The 12,562-nt window shown below is 31.7% G+C and overlaps 1 protein-coding gene across 2 annotated transcripts; it reads right to left on the bottom strand.

Moving 5' to 3' along the window:
• Positions 1-6,723: 6,723 nt before the first annotated feature.
• LOC131634351 (nicotinate phosphoribosyltransferase 2-like) lies at positions 6,724-11,672 on the bottom strand. Of its 2 annotated transcripts, none has more exons than XM_058905003.1 (15): positions 11,460-11,672; positions 11,070-11,217; positions 10,615-10,734; positions 10,357-10,491; positions 10,204-10,265; positions 9,556-9,631; positions 9,271-9,372; positions 8,924-9,040; positions 8,484-8,542; positions 8,149-8,323; positions 7,811-7,945; positions 7,618-7,716; positions 7,361-7,469; positions 7,140-7,252; positions 6,724-7,061 (listed from the first exon to the last, which is right to left on the bottom strand). In XM_058905003.1, exons 1-15 carry the CDS (start codon positions 11,591-11,593, stop codon positions 6,984-6,986), a joined length of 1,662 nt encoding a protein of 553 aa, XP_058760986.1. In that variant the 5' UTR covers positions 11,594-11,672; the 3' UTR covers positions 6,724-6,983. The 2 variants fall into 2 exon arrangements, with proteins under 2 accessions (XP_058760986.1, XP_058760987.1); XM_058905004.1 differs by having other exon boundaries at positions 10,615-10,711; positions 11,460-11,596.
• Positions 11,673-12,562: the final 890 nt, after the last annotated feature.

The raw sequence follows: 12,562 nt of genomic DNA, 5'->3' as shown, positions 1-12,562 counted from the left end.
ATATGTTGTTTTCGACACTACTCTATCTATGAATGTTAAATTGGGTGATGTCCTTGTAGATGTAGGAAAATAAGTTACAAACAACCATGAGTTTGCTATACGTGAATATATGCTTCAATGAGTTGGCATGAAAGCTGCCAAACTAGGGTTCAACATTGTAATCGGGAGACTGAATTCTTGTTCTGATAGAATACAAACATTTGTGACGACAAGATGTGAAAGAAGGGACAAGTATAGAACACCTATCCGAAAGTTGAAACACGATGGCACTGGAACGAGGAAATGCAAGTACCATTTTACGTTGCGTGAGTACCTCAAGGTGAATACATTGACATTTAATGTGATTTGTGGTATACATAATTATGATTTGTGTTATGCATTTTATGTCGTTTGAATTCTGAAGAGAAGAAACTTGTCTCTCACATGACATTAAACATGGTTTAGCCCAAAAACATATTGTCAACTTTGAAAAGGAAAAACCCAAAAAATGTTACAAATATAAGGCGAAAAAAGATCCAAGATAAGAAATGCAATAATTGTTGAAACTTTTGGACGATGATCGTTATGTATCTAGATTCAGAGTTTGTGAGGATGGAAAAACTGCTCAACATATATTTTGGACTCATTCTGATTCTATCAAGTTGTTCAATATTTTTTCCATTTTTCTCATAATTGATTCAACATATAAGACTAACAATTACTTGCTACCATTTTTGGAAATTGTCGGTGTTACTTCTACAAATATAACTTTTTCAATTGAGTTTTGATTTTTGGAAAGTGAAAAAGAGGAAAATTTCACGTGGGTTTTGGAAGTGTGTTAAACTATATTGAAAAACCAGGAAAACATGCCACATGTGATTGTCACCGATCTCGCACTGGTGAATTCAATTGTTAAGATGTTTCCTACATCATATGCTCTACTGTGTAGGTCATATAACCAAAAATGCGAGAGGTAGGCTTAAACATGCGATAGGAACCAAATAAATCATGGGTGAATATGTGAAAATGATCAAACCTAGTGTGATATTGTAAAGCATAATGGATATCTGAAAACTATAATAAATTCTTTTTCAGAAGAGTTATATGCCGAATATGGCATATTATTCAAAAGGGTGAGTGTGTCATATCCGATTTTGTTAAAATATGTTGAAAGCACAATTCTTTACTAGGTGAAAGAGAATATTGCTTGTGTTTGGGTCGATCAGGTTAAACACTTTGAAAGTATTACAACTATTAGAGTTGAATATGCTCACGCCACAATGAAAAACCGGCTGGGAAATAGTAAAAGGGATTTGTGTACAAGTTGAGAATTAGTGAACAAAATGATTCATAATGAACACAACGAGATTCCAACATCATTTGGCCAAAACATCACAATATTAAAACATAGACTCAAATATCAAAATATTTATTCACAATTGGTCGACATTATATCTTGAGCGGGATTTTATTATATTTATCATCAAACTAGGCGAGCAGAGAAAATATGTTTAAATAGCTTAAAGTATGATTGTACACTTACGAGGACATATGGTCTTCCGTGTGATTTTTTAATTTCCAAAAAGATGAAACTTGATAGGCCCATACACATAGATAATGTTTGATCGCACTGAAAAAGGCTCCAGTTTGATGATGATGAAGTGGTGAAAGAGAGTAAGTAAAATATATCTACCATGACATAATGAGATGTCATTCAAGAGATTTTTCAAAGTTGGTGATAAACATGGAACTTCACTTTAAAGAGCAAATGAGAAAGATTGCCTATCCAGAAACAACAAATTTGAAACCATTAGTGAAACCGCTTAAAAATAAAGGGTGCTCCTAAGAAAGTCAAACCAACACTGATTGAAAATTCAATCAAACATTCTCCATCCTATTTTGAACATGTCTACACACTTTTTCTAGACTTACTGATTTTAGAATCCAAAAGAAGTTCTTTCAAAGGTGCCCGCATCGGTAAACCATCGCCACCACCTTTCTAAAAAATGATACACATTGAAGAGGTCCCCATTTTTATGAATAAATATATTGATCGGACTGTAAATGTCAAGGGTGAGAGTAAATAGGGTTATCACGTTGTTTCAACTTTGTTGTATAATAGAGAGGAGAATCACACACTTATTTGTCAATATCTTATAAAAGAGTTTAAGAAGCATAAGGAATCATATACAATGCTATACAAAAAAACAAATTTTGATAAAATTCATACATCTCTCATTCCTTGTGTTAGCAAGCTATCACTTGTGAAAAAATGAGCGTGTTTCCCTGAAATGAGTCATGTTATAACAAGTGCATATAACATGGATGTGTATCGATCTGACAAGATATGGTTTCTCAGAAACATTTCCTCACTTTGAAGTGGTACACCTTAAAATTGAGTCGAACGCATTATGTGTATTGGGTAACTTTCAATATCACAATATTTTGTTCAAGTTTATTTAAAACTAGGATGTCCTATACCACGAACATTCCATAAAAGATGTTGAAAGTTAGTAGAATAATTTTTTGGATAGGATGGAAGAGTTTTCCAAGTTGAGCGAAATTGAAAGAGAATCAAATTAGAAAATGTCAAATGCGAAACCACCAACATATATAGATTTAGATGGTGACCCATGTTTTGATGCATTTTAGTTTTACCTTAACATGTATTTTAGGTGGTGGCACATTTTTGTATGTAATGTTGAGATGTTATATTCAACAATGTAATTCAGATAAATTTTGACGTGTTTTAATGTATATCTAACATTACTTGTATTGGAAAGTTTGTTTGTAAAATCGCCTGACTGCAAAAATTAACTTTTATATTGGATGATTATGGATTTCAAAATTTGAACAAACTATATTTACTGTGTTATAAAAGGGTCACTCCAAAATTCAATATGCGGAGAAACAGTTATTTGCGCCTAATTGAATCCATATTTCAAAATACGGAATGATACCTGAGACATAACAACTTTTGTATGGTCCTTATTTATCTAAAACTTGTATAAATATGCCTCTTATGTACATGTAACTACCAAAAACACCACAGAATGTATCAATAATGGTATCTCACATTTGTTTACCTCAATGACGCGAGTTCTCCTCTTGAATTTAGGGTCATAAATGACACTTCTCTTCAAGTTATGAAATCCAAACTAGATAATCTCTTGAGTTACCCAGACAATTGAAGGGTGGTTTAGATCGAGTACCACTCACACTCGAATAATAACGAAGGAAAGGTGAAGTTCAACAACTTAAAGTTGAAGACAGATGAAGATTTAAAAGTTATGTGGAGTACATTTCACCATACAAAAGAAAGGGTCTGATTGAAGTGGATGCGACAATGGTGAAATTGACCGACGATATTCTAATTAAAGATGTTGAAAATTCTTCAACCATCTCTAGATCATGAAATGTGACGTTATATTTTATGTTAACAAAGATCTATGTAATATTACATATTTTGTGTACGTGATAACAAATTTTTATGTTAATTATGTTTTCTTCATATCTTGTCAAAATTTTCTTATGATTTTCTAATAATAGGGTATATTTTGAATTTCAAAATCCAGAAAACTCATGGATGAGTTTATGGTGTGTTTAAGTAGTGGTATCAGGGAAGAATCCCAATTTGTTTTTAACATTGGCTTCTGCGTGTTTCAGAGTATGTTGTGTATTTTAGGTGCATCCGAATTTTAAAATATGGAACCTGAGGATATTTTTGGAATCAGATAAAATCTCATCTTGCATAGTTGAACCAAATGAAGAAACTAGTTTGTTTCGTTCATGGTCTTATTTATGTGTTGATATTTTTAATTTAGGATGATGTATTATGTTATTGTTGAATTTGATTTAAGGGAGTGTTTATGATGACTTCTTGTTGATTGGATTCATATTATGTTTCACATTATAGAATTCAAACACCCAAAAACATACTCCATATCCTATAATCCACGGGCTTTGACAACTCTCTAATTGATTAGCATGCGGTCCCAATCAATTAGACCAAACCAATAAGAAAACAACTTATCCAGGAGACTATCCTAATCGATTAAAATGGTTTCTAATCGATTAGGTGGTTAGCTCTCTCTTAAATAGATTAGAGCAAGCTCTAATCGATTGGACTTTGAGACCTCAAATAAATTTATAACATGCACAACACATAAAACCACATCTACAAGAATAATATAAGGAATTCCAGAAGGAGAAATATTCTTCAAAAACATTCAAAATCAAATATTATGTGATGAGTGACATCATAACCAAATATCCAAGTACTCTTAGAGTTGGTATAAACAACATTATAATCAGAAACCACAATTAATAGTTCTATTTTAAACCATATTGGTTGATACATGTAAAAGTGTTTCTCGAGAGAATAAGGAAAAAGGCGAGCAAATAATAACAAAGATTCTGCGCGTAATGAACCCTGCACGTTGAGTGAACATTACCTATATGATGAACAATGTGTGCGTAGTGAATAATTCTTTTTGATGAACATTGTTGTTGAAATAAACAATATGCGTGTAATAAGTAGTTATAACAGTTAATAATTGTGTCTCTTGAACAATGTTTACGAATTACAAAAATACTATAATGAAGGAAAGACAAACAAAAGAAGTTTCAATTAAGGCTGACAAAACAAAATAAATCGCAATGACGACAATTAGAATTTAAGTGGAAGCAAAACTCCTAGAACCAGAAGCTCGTGATACAATTATATATTCTAAAATAAAATTACAAATTAATATATAATTTATTTAAAAAAAGAAGGATATATACCTTACTAATTTTGTTTAAGAGACTTTTTTCCAGGTAGAAATCGGGCAGCCTCTGCGCGCAACTACAAATAGGGATGAGAATAGGTCAGGACGACCTACAGGGGCCTATAGCCTAGCCTATTTAAGGCCAGGTCAGGCCGGACCTATTTAACAAAAAGGTCCGATTTAGGTTTTTTTAAAAGCCTATTTAATCAAATAGGTCAGACTTAGGCTATTAAAAAAGCCTATAAAACCTTATAGCCCGACCTATATTTTCATATATATTAAAAATAGTCTAAATATGATGGTCTATATATGCATATATATTTTTAAAAAAGGCTAAATAGATTGGCCTATATATACATATATATTAGAAAAAAGGCTAAATAGATTGGCCTATATATGCATATATATTAGAAAAAAAAAAGCTAAATAGGCCTGTCGATATAAGCATATATATAGGCCGACCTATAAGGCTTCTTAAGTAATATGGATTAATTGAAAACCTTAATGAGAACATACTTTTAAATAGGCTTTCAATCCAGGCCCGACTTTTAAAAAGGTCAGGCCAGATCGAAAAAAAGACCCTATAGTAGGCCATAGGCCAGACTCAGGCTATGTAAGTTTATCGCAGGCCAGACTCATGCTTTCTAAAGCCTAGCCTAACCTATTTCCACCCCTAATTCCTCGAATCGGGGAGGACCATAATGGACGACAAAGTTCTTATGAGAAACCTTCTGAGGCAGCGACGTCTTTTGGGGCAGGAGTGGTTTCTAGGACAACAACAAACACGTCAATCTAGGAAGACGGTGTTAGAGACTTGTGAACATGTGAAGACAATTCCTCACCAGTAAAAGAAGTTTCTCCAACAACTGGTCGTGAGGGTCTAACTTTCTTCATACAAACAGAAGCATGTTGGAACACTTTACCAAGTCTCAATCTTTCTTGGTTGTCAAACATTTTTCTGCAATTAAACAATCATAACAGGGATATGTCATAGCATAAAATAGAAACAAGATGCCAAACCAAAAATTAGATAGCAGGAAAATTCAAATTCCAATCTTTATATTGTACAATTCAGACTGAGTATGAACCAGAACCAGAGAACACAAAATTGAGCATGCGAACCCTATAAGCTATAATGCTCAAAAACACAATTCAAGATTTAAGACAAGCACAACAAGTATTTTTATTGCATTTAATTCTAAATTATAATATCAATAGTCTATTTTGGTAACGCATGTCTGTGAAATCAAAAATGGAAAGAGAATGAGCAATTTACCAATGCAATGGAGAGAAAGTTCAATGTAATTGATATAAGCTATGAGAATGTTTGAAAATGAGGAGAAATTGCTCTTTAATCGCTTATGAGTACCCTCTCTTTGTATTCTCTATTTTTTCTCTTTTGTATAAATGAAAATGTGAAGTGAGAAGAAAAGCCGCAGATTATTCAAACATAAGCGTCTGGATTTCAATCTTCGCAATAAATCTGGACTTTGGAAACTGGATCAGTTTGAAAACTATGTGGTTCTAATTCTAATAACACATGGGATGTGTGATGACTAACTCCTACTCCATCCATTCTTATTTATAAGTAAATTTTAATTTTTTAAATTTATTAAATAATTGATGTATTTAACTTAAATATAGTATAAATAGATTATTATACAATAAACGTAAAAAGTCAAAATTTATTTATAAAAAAAAGAGTGAATGGAGTAAATTTTAAGATTTAAAGTTCTAAACTAAAAAGCTAAGCCCTTGGGCCCAGAGCCGACCAAACATAACGTGATTCTTAAAGTAACTATTGAAATAATTTATTTTTACCCTCCATAATAAAAAATACTTGATTTTTTTTAGATATTCTAAAATACTAGTATTTTACATCGAACATAAAGTTATCTTTTATGAAAAAGAAAAACTAGCCATAAATAAATGAAGATATATAAATTTAAAGTGACATATTTTCTATAACATGTGAGGAAAACATGCAAGGAAAACCGGTTGCACCTGTTACATCTCCTATTACAGTACATGAAAGTGTAACCAAAATATATTTCTAAAAATTCTTGAAAGAATAATGATTACTCCAACATAATATTAATATACATACACATATAATTTGAACATTTTGAATATATGGTACACATGCGTACACTATGACTGTATGAAACTTCTACTATCACTATGAAATTTCTGAAACATTTTAAAGAGGTCTCTACCCAAAATTTTATCTTCCTGTTACTGCAACTCCCCAACAGGTGCTTCATTCAGCCACAAGAAATGAATGAAGTCATATAATTTCGCACTGACACAAACCTAGCAAAAATTTGAAGAAAAAATATCAAAAAATAGTTGTATAAAATGAAAAGTATAGAACAATTTACAGCAACATACCTTGTATGGAGTTGGATTAAGTCTTCTCATGTGATCAGGTCGCATTTGTTCGAGTTGCTTGATGCATCTCTCTCTTATGTCTTGTAAAGGTGGTAAAGTTTCACTCTTTTTATCTTCAATAAATAAAGAGCTTGTTATATAAGAGAGAAATGGTTTTTTTTTTATACTGTCATAAGCTACATTTATTGAATATATCAGAATAAGCTTCTGTAACTGTTTACCTGAACTCCCAGCAAAGTAACATTTTAGAAGCTCCTCAACTTGCTGTGGCACTACGTATGCTCTCTTAGATTCTTGAAAGGGATGACGGCACAATATTCTTTCTCCTACCTATCATAATAAAGAAAATGCAAATGCATATACTTATAAGGTTTTGATTTCAGAACAAAAGTCCATTTTTCAATAATTGATTGAAACAGTAATGATAAATCTATTATGGTAATTTGAAGTTGATCACACAGATTAAGTCGAAAGCTACCTTTGGAGGGGGTTCGTTTTCTCCTCTCATTATGTCAACCAAGGGATAAGTTTCTTTGCCGTATAACCTATAAACCCGCTTCTTACATGGAATAGAGACCTGAAAAACAGATAAAATAACAAAGGATAAAGAGATTATAAGTTTATGATTAAACGCGAATAGATGATTCCGTTTATGGTAGATGTGTTCCAACCTTCGAGACATCTTCAGAAAGTTTGATTCGAGGTTGCTTGTTTATCTCAACTAGCTTGAAAACAACACCTAAAGCTGCTTGAGCATAACATGTTACCAGATATGTCCCAATTCCATAGGCATCAACCTCATGACCCTACAATGCAAAATGCAATCCAATACAAAGAAATGTAGGATATTATGAGAAACTAAATGTAACTATTAATGTTACATTTAAAATAAGTATATGCTTGAATAAACAGTTAAAATTAGTATGAATTTTAAACCAACAAATACTTTTCTGGTATAATTTTGATTTAAGAAATATGCTAGAAGTTTCAGCTTCCAAATAAAATTTACCTGTTTATTTAAAGCATCTAATGTTTCCTCGTTAAGGTCGTTACTAGCAGTGATACTCATATTCCCGAAATCGGGCACTTCAAATTCCTTCTCAATGGAACAAAAGAACTTCCTTGACTCACAAGACAAGTATGCAAGGTCGCCCGAGTCCAGTCTAATGCCAACTGCTTTGTATCTGCACAGGTAAAGGCTTCTCAACGTAAGAAACAGTTGCATAAAAAACATTTTCGCAACTCACAGATACAAAGTAAGAAAACAAAGAGTTCAGACTTCGATCAATAAGTAAACCCTATAATCAAATGATATTGGTAGACACGAAAAACGTATCAGCATACCCTAAATCACTGAGAGCTAATGCAACAGCACAGAAGTTAGGAACTCCACTTCTCACAACCTGCCAACAGATGTGAATGTGATTAAATGCAGAAACAGATAAAGCTTTTTTTCTGTCCTAACCTTGCGATTAAGAATTACGTAATATCAAAAGAATCTTGCAGTAAATCTTCAATTAATGGCTTATTCTATAAGTTGCTATTAAATTCTACATCTCAATTTCTTTCGAAGTTATTTCGTCTAATTTCTCCATATATAAAAGGATTTATATAAGCGTTGAACCATTAATTCATTTTAATTGAGAAGCTCCCATAAGCTAGAGGCTAATTAAAACTTGGCCTAAGCCACAATCATGGAACAATGTATGTTATACTGATGCAGAGATTATACACGTCTATGGTATGAAATATATAAATTTCCTAATACAATATTAAATACTTACATCATAAGTGTCTACAAGGGCGAGAAAGTTATCAGGAAATGCCAATGCATATGATGTGAATGCTGCTAGCTCACTTTGATTGGTATCAGAAAAAATGCCACACAGTGAATTTGACCACTGCAAAATGGAAACATAACAAAGGTCATACACTGACAAATCCATCTTTGATCTTTTAAGAGTGCAAAACATAAATATATGCAATAAGAATGGTAACAATTTGATAGAACATTATTGTCGTCACTGGTAAGCGGTGATACAATTAACTGCGACCAGAATGGCCTCAAGTCAAATCCCTACTCCTTCCCAAAATAACTGAGGTAACAAGAAAATATTGTTATGCATGTCACCTTAATTTTATTCAGCCACTTTTGAACCAAAACAGCGAAATCTTCACAGGTACCTGAACCATCTTTTTTCCGCAGTGATTTATCTGCAATCTCGTTAACGCCCTGCAGGATAGACAAAAGTAAGCAAAGGAAATGGATAGATCAAACAGCAACCTATCTCTTCAAGTTCAAACTATATATATTTATGCATTACAAACGAAATGACAAGCAGTATTCAATGAAACTATCTTCATAAACGGTAACTAAATATGTCAAAAAAATTCAATGAAATGGTTATACACTCACCATATACGAGCTAACGAATGCATGCGAGTGAGTGCCACGAAGGGGGATCCCGAATAACCTTCCTGCTGCCACATTGCTAATGGTGTGCCACATGAAAAGCCAAGTTAAGTTATATACAATCAAACAGAAGAAACAAAAAATTCAATAAAGCACAACAAAATGTTAAAGGATGTACTGTCATATTAATATGATAGTTATGATACAATACAAATGCTGATACATTAATCAAGATAGGTTGGCAATCATTGTTTGAACTTGACTCTACCACAATCCAAATTATGTGATCCTGGATTCACTAGAACATTTTAAACAAAATCTAAAAGAATCTAGATTTACCGAAGCCATTTAACCTAACTTAATTACAAACTACAAACTAATAAGGCATATAGTTTACATGCCATGACGCCAAAATCACGCCCTGCCATCTTAAATCGACATTAACTATGTATTCTTGAATCCTTGCAAGGTATTAAAAAATCCAATATTTTTAATTGAAACCAATACTAATATGGCAGTATACTGGCACTGTAAAAAGCTTAGTCCAGAAAAAATCTCAAGTTGCATAACTGTTAGATATACACATTATTATTAACATGTTTTTCCTATTACCGTGCAAAACAAATCGAAATTGAGTATAATTGACAATACCTTGTTGCATCAAAGCCTCCAATATAACAGTACTTTGATGCACTTATTCCACCATCAGGCCCCTGCATAAAAGTAACATTCTTTCAATGAATATTGAGAAACGAGTCTCTTCGTAACTAACTTGCCATTTTTTTTACAGTAAGACAGAGTAACCTGAGCCCTCCGTAGTCCAAACTCGAGCAAAGTTTTAGATTTTCCAGCAACAAAACGATGCCTTGCAGCATTAGTAGCCACCAATGAAGCAAAGTTAACTAGATTGACAAAAGGTGTTTCCAGCAATTGAACAACCTGAACAATAGAAACGTCGATTTAATGTAACAGACGAATAATCCTCGAGAGAAACAATACTTAAAAGTAATAAGTGTATATGTATTAAAAGAGAGTATTTAATGGTAGCTAGCAAGTACTCACTGCAACTGGACCTTCAATTCTCATCAATGGCACCTTAGGAAAAACAACAGTTCCTTCGGCAATAGCATACACCTCAACGTCGGAACAGTCGATTCCTCTAAGATAGTCAAAGAAACCATCCTATGATTTAAATTTAATCAATAATAATTACCACATTCAACACATTGCAGACATAATCTAATATAAAAATGCCAGCAGCATAAACCTATCTTAGCAAATTTGCACGTTTAAGATGATTAGGACTTATTTGAACTAATCTACTGTCATAATCACTTGTAAGACTATTTCATAGAGATCTTATGAAAACAACTTATAACCAGTTTAACTTATTTTATCTTTTGTAACAGAAATAACTTAAAGCATAAGCACTTGTTTGATAAACCTTCTAAACAAATAATGAAACACCAAAATCAGAAGCAATTCAGATTATTCAGATTATGATTATATATATTTACCTCACATGAATCAGGCAAATTATCCTTAATAAAATGAATCTCATCTTCAGATATCTTGTAATTAGAAATGAACCTCACACATTCTTCCAAGCCAGCGAAGATAGTATATTCCCCTCCAAACGGACTCTTACGAAAATACAAATCAAACCTGAAAAAAAAAAAAACTATATTATAAACCAAATCTTATAAAATCACGTATCAAAATTCACACTATAAGAATTGAATAATAATTGAATCAGGTAATGAAGAATGAAGAATTGTTTGAATAATAATAATAATAATCAAGGTTTTAAAACGACAGCATTTAGTGTTCCATCACAGACCGAAATCGCGAAAGCCTTTACGCGACAGCGACAGTTTTTTAAAAGCTTAATAATAATGATGACTTACACAGCACGTTCTTGATGTTTACCAGCTTTCCAGTATGCGTAAGCCATTGTGAATTGATAGTGATCTGTGAGAAGAGGTGTTACCATTGGATTCGTGGGTCCAGGTATGACCCGACCCGAACCATTTGAATCCATTGTTGTTGCTGCGTTGGTTTTCTTCTTCTTCAACGTAGATTCTGCTATGATAATATATAAGAACGGTTTCAAAGTTTGAAGAAAGCATGGGGTCACGCGCGTGTAATAGACTCAGGTACTTTATGGTGAAGACGGTTTGAATGAAAATTAATTAATTAATGTCATAATTATGTATTTAGACATGTTTTTATCGACAATGTATTTAGACATGTAACTGTAGTATTTTCTTTTAAATGTTATTTACATTTAATTTTAATTCCTACCATATGTATTAAGAGAAAAAGAAATATACTTAAAAAATTGTTAACCAATGATAAACAAGTATTTAATTAAAGAGTGGTGCTATTTAGTACGAAGCAATTTGAAGAAGAAATGCAAGAATGAGTATGTGTCACTATTTTAGTGGTAAATTTTAAATTAATTTTAAATTTAACTTCCTTTTTAATAGGGATCATGGGGTTGGGGTGATAATGGATGGTTGTGATCTATTCTTGTATTTCTTGTTTTTCCACTTTCTTACTGATAAGCATTTTCCTTAATTAAATATATATATATATATATATATATATATATATATATATATATATATATATATATATATATATATATATATAAAATTTTAAAATACTGATATGACCCGATTAAAATCTAAAGATTTTAATTGATTATATGTGTAATATTTGTTTATACTGTATGTGCACTACCTTTAAACTCATTAATATTGTGTTATAATATTTATTTTAATTTATTATTTTGAGAAATTAAAATTAATCATTAAAAATGGTAGACAAATCAGTTTTAATATCAATATATTTCATAATAACTAAAATAAAATGATAAGAACCAAAATATAAAGTAATAAATGTAGTATTTTAATAATTACAAACAAAAGTATATTTATTAACGAAATATTTAAAATTTATTTAATAACCGAGATGAAAAATAAAGAACATTGAAAAAAACTAAAAA

This window comes from Vicia villosa, unplaced genomic scaffold (genome assembly GCF_029867415.1).
Source record: "Vicia villosa cultivar HV-30 ecotype Madison, WI unplaced genomic scaffold, Vvil1.0 ctg.001282F_1_1, whole genome shotgun sequence".
In the NCBI taxonomy this organism is placed as follows: Eukaryota; Viridiplantae; Streptophyta; class Magnoliopsida; order Fabales; family Fabaceae; genus Vicia; species Vicia villosa.
The sequence above is the reverse complement of the archived record's forward strand: the minus strand, read 5'-3'. Positions and strand labels throughout refer to the sequence as shown.